The sequence below is a fragment of the Dreissena polymorpha genome, chromosome 15 (genome assembly GCF_020536995.1).
Source record: "Dreissena polymorpha isolate Duluth1 chromosome 15, UMN_Dpol_1.0, whole genome shotgun sequence".
NCBI classification, from domain to species: Eukaryota; Metazoa; Mollusca; class Bivalvia; order Myida; family Dreissenidae; genus Dreissena; species Dreissena polymorpha.
In genome coordinates, this window is record NC_068369.1 from 53,251,099 (window position 1) to 53,273,694 (window position 22,596).

The 22,596-nt window shown below is 35.7% G+C and overlaps 1 protein-coding gene across 1 annotated transcript; it reads left to right on the plus strand.

Annotated features, from left to right (window-relative positions):
* Positions 1–635: 635 nt before the first annotated feature.
* Positions 636–22,354, plus strand: LOC127860538 (AP-4 complex subunit epsilon-1-like). The gene is made up of 19 exons (XM_052398646.1): positions 636–893; positions 2,994–3,065; positions 3,275–3,398; positions 3,949–4,022; positions 4,327–4,448; positions 5,310–5,469; positions 5,725–5,891; positions 6,356–6,429; positions 6,748–6,870; positions 10,527–10,636; positions 12,020–12,159; positions 13,963–14,075; positions 15,500–15,612; positions 16,041–16,262; positions 16,672–16,837; positions 17,494–17,629; positions 20,989–21,079; positions 21,258–21,341; positions 21,732–22,354. Exons 1-19 carry the CDS (start codon positions 765–767, stop codon positions 22,296–22,298), a joined length of 2,787 nt encoding a protein of 928 aa, XP_052254606.1. The 5' UTR covers positions 636–764; the 3' UTR covers positions 22,299–22,354.
* Positions 22,355–22,596: the final 242 nt, after the last annotated feature.

Sequence of the window (22,596 nt, forward strand, 5' to 3'; positions counted from 1 at the left end):
ATCAGGTATTGACAAAATACCAGTAGATTTATATGTATATGAACTTAAAGCGACGTGAATACGGAAAGTTGGAATTACAATTTTCATTATGTCACATATTAAAAAAACAACATGTTGGGCCTACACCAGGGAGCGAAAACAGTTATGATATAGGATTACATTTTCGTTTATGAATAATCATCTTAAAAAATATGTAAACATTTAAAGAGTTATAAACAGGCAGTTGAATAATTTGGATTGTTTCTGTTGATTTCCTTGTATTTGTGACAAAACATGAAATGCATAAACGAAGTGTAAAATGCAATAGGCCTACGCCACAAAGAGTCCGGATTGCTGAGTGGTTCAGCAAATATTAGCTTTTAAAGCCAATGTGGCGGTAAACTTTGTTTTTTATTCTTGTTATACTGGAGCTCTTTTGTTCTGATGTGTACATTTATCGATTAAAATCGCGAACTTAAAAAAACCTGTGATCAATTGTTAACATAAAAATAAACCAAAATCACAACTGTAGTAGACAATCGTGTTACATCGACTATCTCCTGAATCTTGATTTATTCAATAAATCGTCTGCTGATCCACAGTGCTGTAGTAGAATGTAGCCCATTCTTTAATTGCGATAATAACGACAAATCTTAAATTCGAGATGGTAAACAATTCCAAAAAGTGACAGATACTGAGATAGATATGACTGAACGATTTAGGGTTCAAAGTAACCATGCATTACAGCTAACCTAGCTCTTCAATTACAGACATTGTAGATCAGTATGTTTGGTAATCTATTTGGCAAGACGACAACCACTATAGCCACTGGGGGCAGTGACACAAGTGGTGATGCTGCTAGTGCAGGATTTACGACCTTTATAGGGAAAGTTAGCAGGGCGAATTCTAAAAGTGTGCGTACTACACAAATTATTAGCGTTACTTCATTTTCGTCACTAGATCTGTTTGTGTCATTGTACTTTCAATATTGTTTTAATCAGGGATTAAAAAAGACCAGTTTATTCAAGGATAACACATGAATTATGGAGGTTTCGGCGAAACACCAGTTCGGCGAATTGATTATAAATAGTAGGTGTTAAACCGGTTCGGCGAAATGATTTATAGTTGATCACGCCTTTACATAACTACTTAATAGGTGTGAATAGATCGATGTACGGCATTGCTATCACATCCAAATTGTATATTTTAATTAGCGATATTGTTTCACACTTATTATAAAGAACGCTTGGCTCAAGTGAGGCTGTCAAATTTCATCACCTGAAAACAGCTCACAGTTTGGTATCTAGTGATGAATGTCATATTATGCTGACTTCTATAAATGGTCGACATGGTCGCTTGATGAATCACTACCCGATCGACCACTTGATGATATCATTCCCAACGCGGTACCAACAACGTACGAAGTAGTGGAAAGTGGCAGTAAGCGTGGTGGTCGACTACTCGTGAGCAGTGACGGCAACACATACAACGCAAGGAAGACACACAGTGGAAGAACGTACTGGACATGTAGTGTGAGAAATAAACAAGTAACACGCTTCGCTAGTGTAAAACAGTTTGGCGACATGTTTACAGCCAGTCTAAATGAACATACACATCCCGCAGATCCAGGGGCATATAAAAAATCTAATATCAGAACAACTGATGCCATCCACGACGAAGATTGTTAAAAGCTATGCTCTCATGTATATTGAATTGTCTGTGTTGTATCATTTGCAAATTGATTGTCTTAGTACATGGTGAATTGCATAAGTAAATAAGGTAATTATGACTATTTTTTATGTATAATCACTTGCAAGTAAATTTGTGAATATGAACATGTTGAACAATCGTTAAAAGGTATTTCAATAAAATATTACACTGCACACTGTTTTTCCTTTGTTTTATTCAAACGATTAAATACTCATGCATACTGTTTAATTGCTCCTCGTGCGCTGATTTGAGCAATCAACTACAATAGTAATTGATCTGCTGATGGGCAACACAATGGTGTTTGCTAACTCTTCGCCGACAATTTGAATGTGATAGCAATGCTGTACATCGATCTATTCACACCTATTAAGTAGTTATGTAAAGGCGTGATCAACCATAAATCATTTCGCCGAACCGGTTTAACACCTACTATTTATAATCAATTCGCCGAACCGGTGTTTCGCCGAAACCTCCAGTAACCTAACACATTATCTTTCTGGAAACTGTTTGCAACCACCCCAGTGTCAGAGTGTTTGGGATCAGTTCTTCTTGCTACATTGATCTATTTACTGCTCTATCAGAAGTTCTTGATTATTGCCTTTATTCATGACTGTGTGATATACACGCTACAGCTTAAAACACTAAGAAATGGGCCCAAACTGAGCATTGAGATTAAACAGTTAAACCTGATTAAAGGGGCCTTTTCAAGTTTTGGTAAATTGATAAAATTAAAAAAAGTTTCAGTTTTGCAAATTCACGATTAAGTTATGATATTTGTGAGAAAACAGAAATACTGAACATTAACCATGATCTAATAGAGCAATTATATGTATCTTTTGACGATTTAAAAACCTGAAAATTATAAAGCGTTGCAACGCGAAACGATTGAATAATTTGGAGAGTTCTGTTGTTGTCGATATATTTTGTGTAACAACGAGGATTGCTTTCATATAGCATAGAATACATCTTTCATTGTATGCAGAAGGATGGTCGAGGGGTCTAAGTAGGAGACTTTTTACTTCAGGACTCCAGGGGTCAGTGGTTCGAGCCCTGTTCAGGCTTACTTTTTTTTTTTTTTTTTTAAATTTTTATTCTTGATTATTTACTGTAGCTTTTTAGAGCAAATGTTTACATTTATCAATAGAAAGAATTTAATGACAAACTTCAAAACATGCCAAAATCTGTGAAAAGGCCCATTTAAACAACTTCTGAAGTCAATCTGACACTTGTTTTACGGTATGTTACTAATGTAACCTCTTGTGCTTAACAATTGTAAAATATGTAAAAAGTTGGTATGTTTTCAGGATGAAGCTCACGTCGTTGCCACAGAGCTTAAGAATCTGGCAGCTAACATAGCAGCTCCAAATCAGTCGATGGTAAACCATGTTTATGCCTTTCCCTCTGAGTTTGTTAAGGTACAGATGGCATGCATAGACCAAACACAATTGGTTTGATGAATTTTTTACTTAATTTAATGAGCCATATTTGAATGTCTTTATTACTTCAATGCCTAAGGAAGCAGATAGGGATGCCCCTTATTTGTTTTGTGACATTGAGGAGTTAATGCCTGCTTAATGTTATTTAGGTACAGATGAGGGATTATCTGTGTCGTGTGGCGTACATCTGCATGATGGGATATGAGGTGGAGTTTGCCTGTATTCATGCGGTCAAACTGGCACAGCTGGGCACAAATTATGATAAAAGGATAGGTTTGTGCTGTAAATAACCTTTATAACTAATTTGTAGTGGAAAACAACCATTACACTTTCTGGAATCAAACAAATGTATACTAGTGACTTGATTGTTTATTTTATATTAACAAATCTCTTTTTATAAACATGTAATTGAAATATTATTATTAAATGCTAATCATCGATTTCTTTATAATAAGTGGTAAGTTTAAATTTGAATTTAAACACTAACTGTTATATTTTACTTTTATGTAGAAAAATATATTTTATGGCACATGTAAAAAATCTCAATACACAAACATGCTGTCTTTATTTAAGATGCTAATTATACACATTAAATAAAGCCTCATGAACTGGAGGCTTGAATATGAGCTGGTCCTGGGAAAACTGGGCTTAAAGCATGTGCGTAAAGTATCGTCCTATATTAGCCTACGCAGTCAGCGCAGGTTGATCAAGCACAACACTTTACGCTTTTATGTAATTTTATGTTTTAAAAAAGTCCTTTCTAAGAGAAAATCCTTTTTGGGCAGAATTTTGTGTAATCAAGATGAGGAACTAATTATTGCAGGATACCTGGCGTGTTGTCTGCTACTGCACAGAAATCATGACCTTATCCTACTGCTGATCAATACAATACAGAAGGTGTGGAGGTCCTTGATAGATACATTTACACAGAGTTCTCATCCATTAAACAAGTTGAATAATAAAACATGTACTGCATTACACTATTATTTACACTGGACTTGATGTACTTTTTTCTTGTTAAAATAAAATGAGATTAATGTTATTGTATAATACATGCAATATTTCAGGAAAAACAATACAAATAACCACTTAAGAGATTAGATCTACAGCATAATGTTACAATGTATGTATGTAAAGATCAAAGACAATCAGTATGTGAAATGCAATACAATGTCTGACCACCTGTTGTTGATATTTGCAGGATTTGAAGAGCAGCAACATCCTTGACAACCTGGCTGCCATGACAGCAGCCGCCCAGCTGGTACCTGCTGAGCTGATCCCCAGCCTTCTACCAATGATAGTGGCCAAACTTCAGCATCAGAGGTATCTCATGGTTTGGAATAGAAAAATTAGCCTCGCTTTGGGAAAACTGGGTTTAATGCATGAGCGAAAAGTGTCTTCCCAGAATAGCCTTTTGAGTATAAAGTGTCATCCCAGATTAGCCTGTGCATTAAGTGTCATACCAGATTAGCCTGTGCAGTTTGCATAGGCTAATCAGGGACAAAACATTCCGCCTACACTGAATATTTGTAAGGAAAGACTTTCTTAAAATGAAAAATTCTGTATAAGTGGAAAGTGCTGTCTCTGATTTGCCTAGATATTCATACATTTAGGCATACATTTTTGTACTGAAGTAAAAAAAAACTAACTAACTTGTACATGTAAAATCATGGACATATAAATGTACACCGCTTTTTTGTCTCCCATTTTTCATCCATCATCTTTTTAATAATTTGAAAAAGCTGAAAATTTTCGTTTTGTTAAGTAGATCAAGTTTTATTGTTAATTACAATTGATGCAACTTGAAGGTTCTAGGTGTTCTTTGATTCATAGACATTTAAAAAGAAGTTGGATGCATTGTTAAAAATAAGGTTGCAAGCTGAATACACATTAAATTTTATCATATCAGCTATCGTATGACAGCAAACTTTCCATCTTTAATATAGACTGATCTATGACAATTATATTGACAAATGCACAAGGGAACATATAGCATGGAATACAAAAAGGTCATTTTTTCCCAAAAGTACATAATTTCTTGACACTATATTCCACACTTTCCTTTATAGCATTTCCAAATTAGAGGAAAAAAGCTTCGCTATACGGAACTTAAATTTTGCTTTATGCTTGATATCTTTTTGTTTAAAAAAATGTATTTCGTTTTTTTTGTGGTTCTCACTACAGGGAGCTGGTACGTCAGAAGGCTGTTCTGTGCCTACACCAGTTTCAGTTCCTGGCCCCTGATCTGTTGGCTCACTGCAAGGAAAGCCTGGAGAGAGCCCTACTGGACAAAGACCCTGGTGTCATGGCCGTCGCAGTGCAGCTTGTGGCATACAGTATACAGGTAGTCAGTGACAAATGCTTTGTGTTATTTAAGCCATAATAACATTAAGGGTATAGTTTTGGTGTATTCAAAATTGTTTATTTACAAATTACATGATATCATTTAATGTTTAGTGTAGTTTACAACCGTTTTCTTTTGTTTTCTTTTGACATAAAGACAGAAAAGTGCAAAATGGGGTGGGGGAGGGGATCAATAAAATACTATGTTTTATGTTTTTATGTTCTTACTGTGTAAATTTCCTGTATGTGACTGTAGAGAAATGCTGCAGGCTGTATCCACCTGGGGGACCCGCTTGTGTCTGTGTTACAGCAGATTGTTGCCAGGAAGCTGTCGGACATTTTCAACTATCAGACCATTCCGTTCCCATGGTTACAGATACAGATAATCAAGTGTCTCTCAGCATTAGTGCCCCATAGTGAGGTGTAGGTGGACATATGAAGAATAGTGTTTATTGTTAGTGTCATAAGTTATTATTATAGCTCATGAATTCTTTTTTATTATCAATATCATTATAGTGGTGAATTTATATATTATGTTTAATGATCAGATGTGACAGACACCTGTGGTACCAAGACACATGTTTGGACATAAGCACCTACACATAAGAAATAGTCAACACAATCGCCTTATTGAGGCCTCCAACAGTTGGTTATAATATTACGAGATGCTTTGTTTGATGCAAAGTCCCCTTTGTGGGAATCTTGTTATGGTCAGTCTCGAATGACACGTAAGTTTTGTATTAGTTTCAGTTTAGTGAAGGAAACTGACTTTAAAGTGTTTCATTAAGCACGAGCTTTCCACTAAATAAAGGCTGTTATGAATCTGTCAATACTCAGTACAGAACATATTGTTTTCCATCTATCAGTGTATTATGTCATAATTTCAGATTGAAAACAAAGGTATCCAGTATTATCAGAGTAATTCTACAAAGAAACAGTATTAAAGAAAAAATGGCATTTGGTAAGTAATTACCATTAGAAAATTAAAGACCATGTGTGTTTATAGTGAATTTGTAGATAAAATTGTATTCAGTGTCATCTATCCTCTATATTATTGTTAAAAACGTTCCCTCTTTAAAAATCATTTATATTGTATGTGAACTTGTAGAAACTGTTAAATTTGTCAGTAACAAAAAAACCCATCTCCGCTTTTAGCAATACATGTACTATACAAGTGAAAACAGGGCATAGTGATAATTAAAATATATCTATACTTTCAGCTATGCTCTATGAGTGTGTTCAGTGCATAGTTATAAGTTACATAAATCTCCACTTTTAGCTATACTCTATGAGTGTATACAGTGCATAGTGAAGATGGCTCCTGAGAAAGATCTGCTGGATGAGTCAGCCCAGCATGTGAAGAGGTTCGTCAACTCCAGCAACCCCAACCTTCAGTACATTGGTATGTACAACCCCAACCTTCAGTACATTGGTATGTAAAACCCCAACCTTCAGTACATTGGTATATACTACCCCAACCTTCATTACATTGGCATGTACAACTCCAACCTTCAGTACATTGTTATGTACCACCCCCAACCTTCAGTACATTGGTATGCACAACTCCAACCTACAGTACATTGGTATGTACAACCCCAACCTTCAGTACATTGGTATATACAACACCAACCTTCAGTACATTGGTATGTACAACCCGAGCCTTCATTACATTGGTATGTACAAACCCAACCTTCAGTACATTGGTATGTACAACCCCAACCTTCAGTACATTGGTATGTACAACCCCAACCTTCAGTACGTTGGTATATACAACACCAACCTTCAGTACATTGGTATGTACAACCCGAGCCTTCATTACATTAGTATGTACAACCCAACCTTCAGTACATTGGTATGTACAACCCCAACCTTCAGTACATTGGTATGTACAACCCCAACATTCAGTACATTGGTATATACTACCCCAACCTTTAGTACATTGGTTATACAAACCCAATGTTCAGTACATTGGTATGTACTACCCCAACCTTCAGTACATTGGTATGTACAACCCCAACCTTCAGTACATTGGTATGTACAACCCGAACCTTCATAACATTGGTATGCACAAACCCAACCTTCAGTAGATTGGTATGTACTATCCCAACGTTCAGTACATTGGCATGTACAACCCCAACCTTCAGTACATTGGTATGTACTTCCCCAGCTTCAGTACATCGGTATATACTACCCAAACCTTCAGTACATTGGTATGTACCACCTCAACCTTCAGTCAGTCATTTGTTTGTGCAACTCCAACCTTCATCACATTGGTATATGCTACCCCAACCTTAATTTAATTGGTATGTTCAACCCCAACATTCAGTTCATTGGTATGTTCTTCCCCAACCTTCAGCACATTGGTATGTACTACCCCAACCTTCAGTACATTGGTATGTACAACCACAACCTTCAGTACAATGGTATGTACAACTCAAACATTCAGTATAATGTGCAACCTTCAGTACATTGGTATGCACTTCTCCAACCTTCAGTGCATTGATATGTTCTACCCCAACCTTCAGTACATTGGTATGTACTACCCCAACCTTCAGTACATTGGTATGTACAATCCCAACCTTCCGTACATTGGTATGTAAAACCTCAACCTTCAGTACATTGGTATATACTACCCAAACCTTCAGTACATTGGTATGTACCAACCCAACCTTCAGTACATTGGTATATATTACCCAAACCTTCAGTACATTTGGTATGTACTTCCCCAACCTTCAGTGCATTGATATGTTCTACCCCAACCTTCAGTACATTGGTATGTACTACCCCAACCTTCAGTACATTGGTATGTACAATCCCAACCTTCCGTACATTGATATGTAAAACCTCAACCTTCAGTACATTGGTATATACTACCCAAACCTTCAGTACATTGGTATGTACCACCCCAACCTTCAGTACATTGGTATGTACAAATCCAACCTTCAGTACATTGGTTTATACTACCCCAACCTTCATTAAATTAGTTTGTACAACCCCAACCTTCAGTACATTGGTATGTACAATCCCAACATTCAGTACATTGGTATGTACTACTTATACCTTCAGTACATTGGTATGTACAACCCCAACCTTTCAGTTCATTGGTATGTACTACCCCAACCTTCAGTACATTGGTATGTACAACCCCAACCTTCAGTACATTGGTATGTACAAACACAACCTTCAGTACAATGGTTTGTACAACCCCAACATTCAGTATAATGTGCAACCTTCAGTACATTGGTATGTACTACCCCAACCTTCAGTACATTGGTATGTACAATCCCAACCTTCCGTACATTGGTATGTAAAACCTCAACCTTCAGTACATTGGTATATACTACCCAAACCTTCAGTACATTGGTATGTACCAACCCAACCTTCAGTACATTGGTATATACTACCCAAACCTTCAGTACATTTGGTATGTACTTCCCCAACCTTCAGTGCATTGATATGTTCTACCCCAACCTTCAGTACATTGGTATGTACTAACCCAACCTTCAGTACATTGGTATGTACAATCCCAACCTTCCGTACATTGGTATGTAAAACCTCAACCTTCAGTACATTAGTATATACTACCCAAACCTTCAGTACATTGGTATGTACCACCCCAACCTTCAGTACATTGGTATGTACAACTCCAACCTTCAGTACATTGGTTTATACTACCCCAACCTTCATTAAATTAGTTTGTATAACCCCAACCTTCAGTACATTGGTATGTACAATCCCAACATTCAGTACATTGGTATGTACTACTTTAACCTTCAGTACATTGTATGTACAACCCCAACCTTTCAGTTCATTGGTATGTACTACCCCAACCTTCAGTACATTGGTATGTACAACCCCAACCTTCAATACATTGGTATGTACTACCCCAATCTTCAGTACATTGGTATGTACAACCCCAATCTTCAGTACATTGGTATGTAATACTGTAACTTTCTCTCCACTGTTACTGACTTCAACAAAACTCTTCATTGATTTGCAGATCCATTCAAATGTTTAACTATAGAAGTAAAAGCAGCAAATCACCAAAAGGTGGAGAATACAAATTGCTGATATATGTAGTACATTTGTATATATTCCACCTTAGTTTTGCTTTATATCTGTTTAAAAAATGTTAAATATGAGAACATTTACATTACACAAATGTGATAATGAATCTTTTGTAAGTTTTTATTTAACATTAATTCATTTTATGTTTGATTACATAGAGATGGGATAAATGTAGTAAATAATCCAATTATGTAATATAGCATTTACCTGCATGCAATGTCTTCCGGAGTAGATAAAAAAAGGTTGAAGTGTTTACGAATTTCTATTTTCAATCAGAAGTGTACATGTAAATTCAACACCTCCAGTACCAGACAGACCATACATTAAGTATTTTGAATGATGATACTGTCTATACAGTTAAAAACTTATTAACAAGCACATGTACATGTATGTGAACAGAATTGTGAGATAAATTTAATTTTGCTTTGCATGGCTTGAAGACACATGAGCTAGTTCATGCCAAAAAATGGGTCCTATGCCATTTGCAGCCAGTGTAGCTGCATACCAGCTTAACCCTTTCCCACTTAGAAGCAAAGTGAAAATGACTATGTGCAAACAGCATAAAACCAGAACAGCCTTACTTGCAGTCTGTTCAGGTTTTATTCTGTTTGATGCTCATCAATATCTAAGGGTTGGAAATGAAGCCTTTAAAACTTAAATCTAGTAAGAAAAGTCTTTAAGTCTTTAATTAAATTAAACTTTCTAAGGGACTACAAGTGTGTGAAGAGACGTTTCTAAGTGGTAAAGGGTAAAGCTTTCGAACAGTCTGGTCAGGAGCTTAATTTACCGCTAATGCGGCCACAAAACCTTGCATGATGTAATTCTTCAAATAGGACAGGGTAGCTCCAAGCCAGATTATGCAAATGTGCAAGCTGGTGTGGAGCTACACTAGTGGCATTTGACATAAGACCCATATTCGCATGGCATGGTTCATATCATACAATGATATTGAAAACTGCTATGTTCTAACGTTCCCGAATGTTTGTGAAGGAGTGAAGATGCTGGTGTCTTTAGTGGCTCTTAACCCTGCCTATGCCGTGGAGTATCAGGACATGATAGTGCAGTCACTGGAGCATAAGGACACTGTCATCCATAAAAAGGTAGAGGGTTGTGCATAACTGTATTTAATGACTTGTCATCCATAAAAAGGTAGAGGGTTGTGCATAACTTTATTTAATGACTTGTCATCCATTAAAAGGTTAAGGGTTATGCATAACTGTATTTAATGACTTGACTCAATTGTTAATTTACTGGCCAGAGTTTTTATTTGTTGAAAAGAAATGTATCTTTTTACTAATGAAAATAACCGTATCTTATACGGAAAGTACTTTGATCATTTACAGGGTGGAAAGCTCAACCAGTCTGAAGACAATTTTGTAATAATTTGTAAATTCATGTATTCCATCACCTTAGTATAAGATATTTTATTATTTTCATTTGCTTTTGAATATTTGCAAAAATATGATATACTAGTATTTAAAAAGTTTATTTTTAATGTTTTATTATGGATCAATCCCAAATAGGCCTTAGACCATATCCAAACATTGAAGCCCCAGATATGCCACTGCATCCAAAAGGAGTCATAATGGCTGCTTATGAGACCATTAAACAGTATGTGACTTTATAGCAGACATGACAGCTCCAATCCTTACTACATGAAATCGCAGGCTGGTCTAGAGTTAAGCTGCACACATATTGCGCAATACCCATTTTCCAACGCCAGACTAATATCTTAACAGTATTTATTAGTTTTTAGTCCTGTAGCCTCAAAGCACTTTTGATGTCCTTATTGTTTAAGTTGATGGCCTGTAGTAAACAATACTCATAGTAAATAATCTACATTTTCAAGTAAAATGTTTCTAAACAACTGTGTATCTGCTTTAAAATGATTGCTTTGCTAAAAACACACACATATTCTTTCATGTGTGTGAAAATGTGGTTCTTCTGTTAAGTGTTACAGGTCCAGATGGCAGTGTTAGCTGTGAGATTAAATATTTGTTTATCACTCGGAAAACTGGGCTTATATATATTGGTCAAGTGTGGCCCCAGATTAGTCTGTTTAGTAAGCACAGGTTAATCAGGTACAACATAGTCCGCTTAGACTGGATTTGTATTATGAAAAGTTAGACTGGATTTGTATTATGAAAAGTTAGACTGGATTTGTATTATGAAAAGTTAGACTGGATTTGTATTATGAAAAGTTAGACTGGATTTGTATTATGAAAAGTTAGACTGGATTTGTATTATGAAAAGATAGACTGGATTTCTATTATGAAAAGTTAGACTGGATTTCTATTATGAAAAGGCTAATTAAAAAAAATATTAAAAGCATAAAGTATCATGTCACATTAGCTTTGCAGACTGAACAGTATAATCAAAGGCAACCCTAAATGCAGAGACATGAAGTGCATAGAGTGGGGCTCATATCTATTATATATATGATAAATTTATTTGTAAAGTTCTGCAGTGTATCTTTTCCACAGATGCATGGTGTGCTGTATGGTATAGCATGTGAAGCAAACGTGAAGGTGGTGTGCTCCAAACTGCTGCAGCAACTCAAGATCAGCTCGGACAGATTCTGGAAAGCTGAACTTGCTACAATGGTTGTAAGCCTAGTTTCAAGGTATTACAATTTCATCTTTAGGTTACATTATCAGAGTTTTAACCCTTACAGCTTTTCATTTGCTAGGATAAGTTTTTTTGAAAGTTACAGTATCATTATCAACTATAAGTATGAAACACTTTTTCACAATGTTTTGAACAATTAAAAAAAAAACTTTTGTTACTTTTGAGTGCATTGTTTTTATAGATGTCCACTTCTATTACTGGTTACTGTCTTTATGCAGTTTCTGAATTTAGTAGTCTGTAAAGACTTTATAATTAAGTAGATTCATTCATGTTGAAAAAGTAGTGTCATTAATGTAGCCGTTTCCTGTGAAAATAAATGTATATATTGGTTGTAGGGCTCACATGGGTAAAAAAAAGTCTTCGGGTCGGTCGGCGGGTCAATATTTAAATACCCAAGAAAATTCAGGTCGGGTCGGGTCAGATAATACATAAGTTAATTAAAATAAAACTACATTAATTTTCAAAGCATGTTTTAGCTTCTTAAATATTTAACTGTTTGTCAAGTATATTGTTTAGAATATTATACTTTTTATTGGTTTGATTTATTTAATTATGAATGAAATACCAAACTGCACATAACTATTTATTAGTTGTTGAACCTAATCAGCAAATGTTAGTATTACGTGGAAAAGCGATTAACAGTGCATGTATAAGAAAAACAACCTGTCAAGCAAACATTAAGCTTCTCTTATTTTGTGGGAAGAAGCCAAAATAACTTTCATGGTAAGCTCTAACTGCCTTTTTTACTTTGAAGTCAATAAAATTATATTGTATTATACAGGTTTCGTTTTTTTAACGTGGCCGTTTTGGGATGTGAATAGCAAATGAAACTCGAAGTTAATGCTTTTGGTGCGTCACTTCTATATATTTATGACTGTTTGTAATAACAACACTACTTAAAATGATGTGATTTTACTTCACTTGTTTAAAGGAGATGATTTGACAACACCTTCAACATGTAATCTTGTACTTCGTAGCTGGCAACCCGAACTGGTATGGTTCGCAAAAACTTTGACCCGGATCCACGGGTATTATTTTGACCCGTGGATTCATGTTTTTTTGGGGTACCCGTTTGAGCACGAAGTGGTTAGTTTTCTGTTCTTAATCTTCCACTGCATTTTGAATAAACGCTTGGAAAAACTTTTAAATTGAGAAATAAATTGCCTGTTGTCCAAGTATGTGTCACTGTTGCAGCATTGTTGTTCCATGGCTGTTGCTATTCTACTGGCAGGTGAATGTTTGACCTACTGGCAGGTGAATGTTTGACCTACTGGCAGGTGAATGTTTGACCTACTGGCAGGTGAATGTTTGACCTACTGGCAGGTCAATGTTTGACCTAGTGGCAGGTGAATGTTTAACCTATTGACAGGTAAATGTCTGACCTTTTAGCAGGTGATGTTTAACCTACTGGCAGGTCAATGTTTAACCTATCGACAGGATGTCTGACCTTTTAGCAGGTGAATGTTTAGCTTACTGGCAGGTGAATGTTTGACCTACTGGCAGGTGAATGTTTAACCTACATGCAGGTCAATGTTTGACTTAGTCGCAGGTGAATGTTTAATCTATGGACAGGTGAATGTCTGACCTTTAAGGAGGTGAATGTATAAACTACTGGCAGGTGAATGTTTAACCTATCAACAGGTGAATGTCTGACCTTTTAGCAGGTGAATGTTTAACCTACTGGCAGGTGAATGTTTAACCTATCAACAAGTGAATGTCTGACCTTTTAGCAGGTGAATGTTTAACCTACAGACTGGTGAATGTTTGACTTCTGTTTACTGGTTTCCTCTGTTGACAGGTTTCCTGTGGAGCCTCAATGGCAGATCAACAGTCTATTTAACACATTGTGGTGTAGCTCAGGGGATTTGGACAGAACTATGTTGAAAGACATCAAGCAGCTCATTGGAGATAGTAATGTCTTCTTTTGTTTAATAGACACAATTTTAAGAAGAAATATGTTGATAGTTAAGAAACCGTATTTAGTTTTACCTTTCGTAGTTTTTTTTGTTCCCTACCGGTTTCACTGGAGGGGACTTATGGTTTGCGCTCTGTGCGTCTGTCAGTCTGTCTGTCACACTTTTCTGGATTTTGCGATAACTTTAAAAGTTCTTAATATTTTTTCATGAAACTTGAAACATGGATAAATGGCAATAAGGACATTATGCACATCATTTCATTTTGTTCCTACGTCAAAAATTCTGGTTGCTATCGCAACAACAAAAAATTATTTCTGACAATGGTGGAGCCGATAGGGGACATATATTGCTTGGCAATAGTCTTGTTTCTCATAATTTGTGCTACTTAATACCATTCCAATCTTGAAGCTTTCTCAACATCTGAATTTCTGGTGATTTTATAGCTCATTCATGTAAACAAATATGTGTGGATATTTTAAGGATACTTTTAAAGCAGGTTGTTTTATCAATGTATGATGAGAAAAATGTTTAATTTTATAAAGTAACTTGTTCGCTGAATATTTTGTAACAAATACTTGATCAATTGTCTTCAATGTCTCACCTGCATAATAATCTGCATTAATTGTTTTTATGCTCCCCCAAAAATGTTTGGGGGGAGCATATAGTCGCCGCCTCGTCTGTCCGTCCTTCCGTCTGTGTGTCCGTCCGTGCCAAAAAAATTCTAGGCTATTTCTCAGCAGCTAATGACCGGAATTCAATGAAACTTTATGGGAAGCTTCACTTCCAAGAGGAGATGTGCACATTATCAGCGGGTTTTGGTCGGATGATTTTTCACAGAGTTATGGCCCTTTGAAATTTTCCAATAACTGTACATATAGTGCAATTCTTGTCCGGGCTATTTCTCAGCAACTAATGACCGGAATTCAATGAAACTTTATGGGAAGCTTCACTACCAAGAGGGGATGTGTACATTATCAGCGGGTTCTGGTCGGATGATTTGTCACAGAGTTATGGCCCTTTGAAATTTTCCATGAACTGTACATATAATGCAATTCTTGTCCGGGCTATTTCTCAGCAACTAATGACCAGAATTCAATGAAACTTTATGGGAAGCTTCACTACCAAGAGGAGATGTGCATATTATCAGCGGGTTCTGGTCGGATGATTTTTCACAGAGTTATGGCCCTTTGAAATTTTATATAAAAAAATTCTTGTCCCCCCAACTACTGTGCCCTCAAGACTTTTCCTTTATCTGAATATATAGTGCAATGTTGTGACCAAAAAAAATCTTTGAGGAGCATCACCCGTCTCCGACGGTTTCTTGTCTTTTACCAGGTAACGTTATTTTTGTCAAGAATCCATTTCTAAAAAACTATCCAAGGTATATATCTGAAACTTACAATGCTTGATTTCATGTAGGATTCTTGTCTAAAGACTGTGATCCCCAGTGTCAGCAGTACCTGCTTCAGAAATGTATATCAGCCCTCGTGTCCGACAAGACAGCCATACCTTTGCTGCAGATTGCATTATGGGTAAATATGGGATGTAGTTTTATATATGCATTGGAAAATAAAGAGGCAAATGTTGTGAATATTTGCATGACATTATAAGTATATTATGTTATCATAAATTCTAGGTACTCATTGTTACAAATTGTTTACCCTTTTTTATGAAAAATACCAAGATATATGTTCTACCAAAACCAGGAAAGGAAAGCTAACTTAAATCCAAGTGAATAATATTTAGTTTTAATGTTTGCAGTATTTCTATTTTACAATACTTACCTGATTTTATTAGATATCAATAAAGTGATGGACCTACAAGTTTGACTTTGCCTGAGTAGCTTAGTAAAGCTGTGCCCAGATCCATCAGACATTTGAAATGTTCTTGTACAGCATTAAAATATGTGTCAATAATAAGAATGTTTATTCAGAAAAAAGTTTTTTTTCTTTTTCTGCAGATTGTTGGTTCACTGTGCTCATTTCTAAAAAACATGGAGGATGACAAAGTTCTAATGTTGTTCACAAATCTCCTCCTGCAAGAAAACATGCCCTTCTCCATCCAGAGTGCTGTAATTACCTGTATACACAAACTGGTGGCCATGGGGATAGTGGAGCAGGTTTCCATGGCAACGAAATTGACTGAATGTCTGTCACATGAATTACCTCTTGTTATTAAACAGGTACTTATCCTAACTGTTTATGCCAGTACTAAATGAACTAAATTAAATGATTGACTTTAATAAAGCATACATTAAAAAAATAAACATGCCTCAAAGCATACATTAAAAAAAATAAACATGCCATAATTTGTATGTACTTTAAGGAAATAAAATATTTTGGGTTCAAATTATTAAGTCTTACTGCTATCCTCTTGGGGTATGTAAACTGCAAATGTCCCATGGGTCAGATATATGAGAGAAATTTAGCTATGCTATATGCACATGTTAAGCAGCTCATAATATTGCATGACAATGAATGTCTGTATGCTACTTTTCCTTGATAATATATTGTGCTAAGAATTAACAAAAGTGCTTTTATTTATTTAATTTGTTATAACAGTTGCGATAAAGTAATTGATTTCTTTTTCAGCAATTAAATATTATTATCAAGATGTGTTCATTGAAGTTAAAAGTGGATCCAAGTGATACTGTTGTCATGGATTTGACTTTGACCTTTCTGGATGACCTTGTGTGCGCCAGACTGGAGGCAGGGGCAGAGCCATACAGGCCGTCACACCTTAGACATTCACTCCCAGGTTAATTGCTACACATGTAATTGTGCTCAGCTGGGCGCAGTTTCATCAATATTTAAAAAAAAAATTTGGTCATAATTTTTTAATGTAATATCAATGTATATGCGTACACTTGGACATATATTCCGTTTCATGAAACACAACATTCATCTCTGCATACACAGATATATATATAACTGCTATATGCAGTATTGATTTTATGTATGAAATGTGCGTAGTCTGACTTTGATGACACAATTTCAGTGGAATGCTAATTTATGGAAGTCATAGAGTAATACTGGAAGAAAACTTTTGATGAAACAGTTCCCAGTTCTGTATACATAGTAATTTATGGCATGAGCATATTATTTAGTGGACTTTAAAATGCTGTTTCAATGATTTAAAGTGATCTGACTTCGGTACCAGTATTCATGCTCTTATGAACTTACTCTACCCACATAAACATGAATATTCATGCACAATCTGTAGGTACAAGCATACTTATACATTTCAAGTTTGATTGTTCCCTTTATTTTAAGTTTATATTTCTGATGCTACATTTAACTTATTTTCGTATAAAAATGTCTTATCATTGCTAAAATAACTTATAAAACGCCTAACAAACCAAAATTATACCATACTTACCTGCTAATAAACAATACCTTATCAATGTGCTGCAGGTCAGCACATTATACTCACTTCGCAGTCCCCTGCAGCCCCTAGTTCAGGGCTGGAGGTAGAGGAGGTGGATGAGTCCATGATAGGGGACAGGGCCACTGTGGACAGCTCTTCATCCCCCAAGACTGACACAGAGAGGTACAGTACACATTAAGGGTGTCCTGTTGTATTTTCTGAGTCAAATTTTTCTTGGTCATTCTTTTAAATGTTGGATCAATTGATTCTTCAGTGATGCTTTTTGTTATTTAGTTGTTTTTTTTATATAGATGTTTCTCTATCGTGATCAGTCCCTGTCCAAATTGTGCTTATTCCTGTGTGTTTGTCATTACCACTCTAGAGGCCTTCTTTTTTGGACAATCTTGATGAAACTTGGTCAAAATCTTTATCTTTACAATATCTTAACCAATTTTGAAATTGTGTACGGTTAGGTATTAAATAGGTCACCTTATCATGAAAATAAGAGGGTCAATGGCCCTTAGGCACTCGCCTTTCAAAGGACTTTTGTTCTCATGGTTTTAAAACAAAATCCCCAAATTTACAAATTCTTGACAGCCATGTTTTTAACAATCCCCAATCATTTTTAATCCAGTCCAGATGCAACAAGCAAATTTGTTGAATTGATATCCCCCGCCTATATGCTTCTTGACACTAAGGCTTATATTTGACACTGAAAAAAGCATTTTTTCAATATACAAAGGGCCATAACTCTGTAATTAACAGATGGTGTACAATGTCATTTGGCATGCAGCATCCTCTTATCCATATATATACTCATACAAAGTTTCAATGAAATCCGCCAAAGCTCTTCCAAGATATGGCTCCAGACACAAAAGTGCCTATAGTAAAAAGCATTTTTTAAAGATACAAAGGGCCATAACTCTGTTTTTAACAGGTGGTATACAATGCCATTTGGCGTGCATCATCCTCTTATGCATATATATACTCATACCAAGTTTCAACGAAATCCGCCAAAACACTCCCAAGATATGGCTCCGGACACAAAAGTGCCTATAGTAAAAAGCATTTTTTCAAGATACAAAGGGCCATAACTCTGTTTTTAACAGATGGTGTACAATGCCATTTGGCGTGCATCATCCTCTTATGCATATATATACTCATACGAAGTTTCAACGAAATCCGCCAAAACACTCCCAAGATATGGCTCCGGACACAAAAGTGCCTATAGTAAAAAGCATTTTTTCAAGATACAAAGGGCCATAACTCTGTTTTTAACAGGTAGTATACAATGCCATTTGGCGTGCATCATCCTCTTATGCATATATATACTCATACCAAGATTCAAAGAAATCCGCCAAAGCACTTCCAAGATATGACTCCGGACACAAAAGTGCCTATAGTAAAAAGCATTTTTTCAAGATACAAAGGCCCATAACTCTGTTTTTAACAGATGGTGTACATGCCATTTGGCGTGCATCATCCTCTTATGCATATATATACTCATACCAAGTTTCAATGAAATCTGCCAAAGCACTTCCAAGATATGGCTCTGGACACAAAAGTGCCGGATGGACGGACAGACGGACGGACAACGCCAAAACAATATCCCTCCGCCTCTGGCGGGGGATAATAACATCACATTTGTTTATATTCCAAGCAAGTTTCATGAAGAGTAGAGAAATTATGACAACTTATGTTCAGAACATGTTGGGGTTTTTAATAGACCAGTGACCAAGTTTAAAACTAAATTCTAGGCAAGTTTCGTTATGGATCTAAAGTGTTTACAAGCTTTTTTATGTCCCCCAACACTATAGTGGGGGACATATTCTTTTTGCCCTGTCTGTTGGTTTGTTTGTGTGTTTTTTGCTCCGACTTTAACATTTTGCCATAACTTTTGCAATATTGAAGATAGCAACTTCATATTTGGCATGCATGTGTATCTCATGGAGCTGCACATTTTGAGTGGTGAAAGGTCAAGGTCATCCTTCAAGGTCAAAGATTTAGCTTCAAAGCGGCGCAAAAGGGGACATAGTGTTTCTGACAAACACATATCTTGTTTAAAATTTGTCTTACTAAACCAGTTTATGACCCCACATTACCCAATTTTGATTTCAGCTGAAATATCAGTTTGAAAATTGGTCTAACCAAGTTTCATAAGGATTGGGCAATTAATCTGGCCAATGTTTTGCTCACACATTTTTAAAAATAAAATTGATTTTAATTTGTTGATCGCTTGTGACTTAATCTTGAATTCGATCAAAATTTTATTGGTAATAATGTTTTGACTAAGTTGCATAAAAAATGCGCAATAATTTTGACCTCTAGAGTGATAACGAGCATTTTCTGTAATTTCACCTAGTTACCTAGATTTTGAACTTAGTTGATACATCATTATGATAAATTTTCAGAGCTAGTTTAATGAAGATAGGGATATAAATGTCACCTCTAGTGTACAGAAGGTTTAACTATAACCTTAAGAGGAGAACTGTCCTGCCCCTGGTGGCAATGTTTTTCAACAGACCAGATGCATTTTCAAACTTGATCAAGATATAAAAGAACAAATGACCAATGTGATGTATAGAGTTTCCTATAAACAAAATAACAGGAATACTGCACCACCTGCAGGCACCCATGTTCTTCAATTGACAGAAACCGATTTGAAATCAGCCAAGATAGCATTGGGACAAATGTTGTGATCAAGTTTCTCGGATATTGGCCAATAAATGTTGCCCCTTGAGTGTAATTCACATGCTTTTTCTCTCATCTGGACTAGTTATTGATCCCACAAGATCCATTTTTGACCTGGGCTGAGATGTAATTGAAAACAATATCTGACCAAGTTTCACGAAGATTCAGCAATAAATGTGGCCTCTTAAGATATCAAAGGCAAAATGTTGATGAAGGACTAGAGGTTATCAAAAAATGCTCACCATGAGGAAGTTGACACTGTATGAAATCTTACCTCAGTTCAGCAATGGATTCATTGGATGATTTGCTGCATTTGATAATTAACCAAAAAAAAACTATATTTCTCAGGTGAGCTGTATAGAGCTTGTTCGATTGAGAAATATTTGTATGCCCCTGGATCGATAGATCGGGGGTATATTGTTTTTGTCCTGTCTGTCATTCTGTCCCAAAACTTTAACCTTGGTTAAAGTTTGATAACTGTTGCAATATTGAACATACCAACTTGATATTTACCATGCATTTGTATCTCACGGTGCTTCACATTTTAAGTGGTGAAAAGTCAAGGTCCAGGTCATCCTGCAAGGTCATAGGTCAAATATCATTGTAAACTTTAACCTTCATTAAAATTTGGTCATAACTTTTTGAATATTGAAGATAGCAACTTGATATTTGGCATGCATGTGTATCTCATGGAGCTGCACATTTTGAGTGGTGAAAGGTCAAGGTCATCCTTCAAGGTCAAAGATATGACTTCAAAGCGGCGCAATAGGGGTCATTGTGTTTCTGACAAACACATCTCTTGTTATAACATGAAATGTAAAAGAAGTAACATTAATTTGATGGAATTTTAGGGACAGTAGTTTGATTCAGCCAGATATAAAACGTGTGTGGGGAAAACAGGGTCGTTTAGATGCCTCAAAAGAAAAGAAATCAACTCCCAAGGTAAATTTTACTCAGATATTCGTTTAATCAGTTTTATACTTTTCTTTTCCAGAATTACAGCAAAAACTTGTGTTTTAAGTATTTTATGAGTTTAACACACATGTAAATGTTCTTATTATTAGCTTGATTCGGAACACTTTAGAAAATATATATTTCTACATCATAACATATTTTTAAGAATTTAACTGGCCAAAAGAGAACGAGTAGTGAGCAAGACAATCTGGCAAAAGCTCTCTTTGGAGGATTGCAGAAAAACGAAAAGGTAAGAACTGATGTTGGTAAAAAGCTTTTTGATTGCTTTATGACTATGCATTTCATTTAACATAGCCTTCTTATATGTTAATAAACAACTTTCTTGTGTACAATCAGCAGAGGAATACAAGTTATGTTTTTGTGTTGTTGATGTATTTCTCAACTGAATTGAAACTAGATTCCGTTTTGCAACACATTAAGCCTGTTGCCAAGAATGCCATTCATGTTGTGTTACTTTTGAATATGACAGTGACAACATACATGCAACATGTTCTTGACAAATACCTTTTAATATCTTTAAAATGAAGTTATTTGAACGTTGGTTGTCTTTGTGTTACTTATTAGACAGTATCCTGTTCAATATCATATTCAACTTTATTTAATCAATGTTTAATTTTAGGCTTCCTTGAAAGTTTTTACTGGCTTTGAGGATGATGACCAATATGACGACTATCTCAATAATTTCAAGACAGATTTGCCAGGACCGTGGAGCAATAGACTGAGAAGTTCAATACCAGAAAATGTCAATGTCGAAACTATGAGTATACGAAACACTGGCATAATACAAGAAAGTTTCAATGTTTTAAACCAATTTGCAATGTCTAATGAAAGTACTAAAACCCCCAAAGAAAATGAAATTGATTATTTACAACTTCAAGGTGATATTAATCTGAAGAAAGATGCTTCCAATGAGAACAATGGGGAGCAGATATCAGAAGGCAGTTTGTACAATGACCTTAATAATAAACTTGCTGGTGCCGAGGTTGACTTTGACGCGCAACTTTCACAGTTGCTAGAAGCCAGTGTTACTTCAGGTGATGTCCATTGTCTTCACCGTACCGACGGTTTCTTCAAAGAGGATCCTGTGTCTAAAACAGCAGTTAGTGAAATTGCATTGGAAAATGATGGTTTTTTGGATGTGGAAAGCTGTAGGATTAAGCATTCTATATACACAGACAGTGACTAGTTATTGTGGTGTGTTTTAAGGTGATGTAATGAAAACAAATAAATGCTTTTACTTTATTTTGTCATTTTCTTATACTTAATTTAACATGTAATTAATTGTTTAGTGGACACCAACTTACGCATATGGCAAATTTGGACACATTGTTCGATGAATATCATTTGCATATGCTTTCTTTAAGAACCATGTAAAAGCTATGTTTACTGATTTTCTTGGGAAATAATGCCATCTCCAAAAAACTAGTATTTGGCATAATGTAAATAAATATTATAGAAGTTTAGATGAAAAGATAAATTCAACA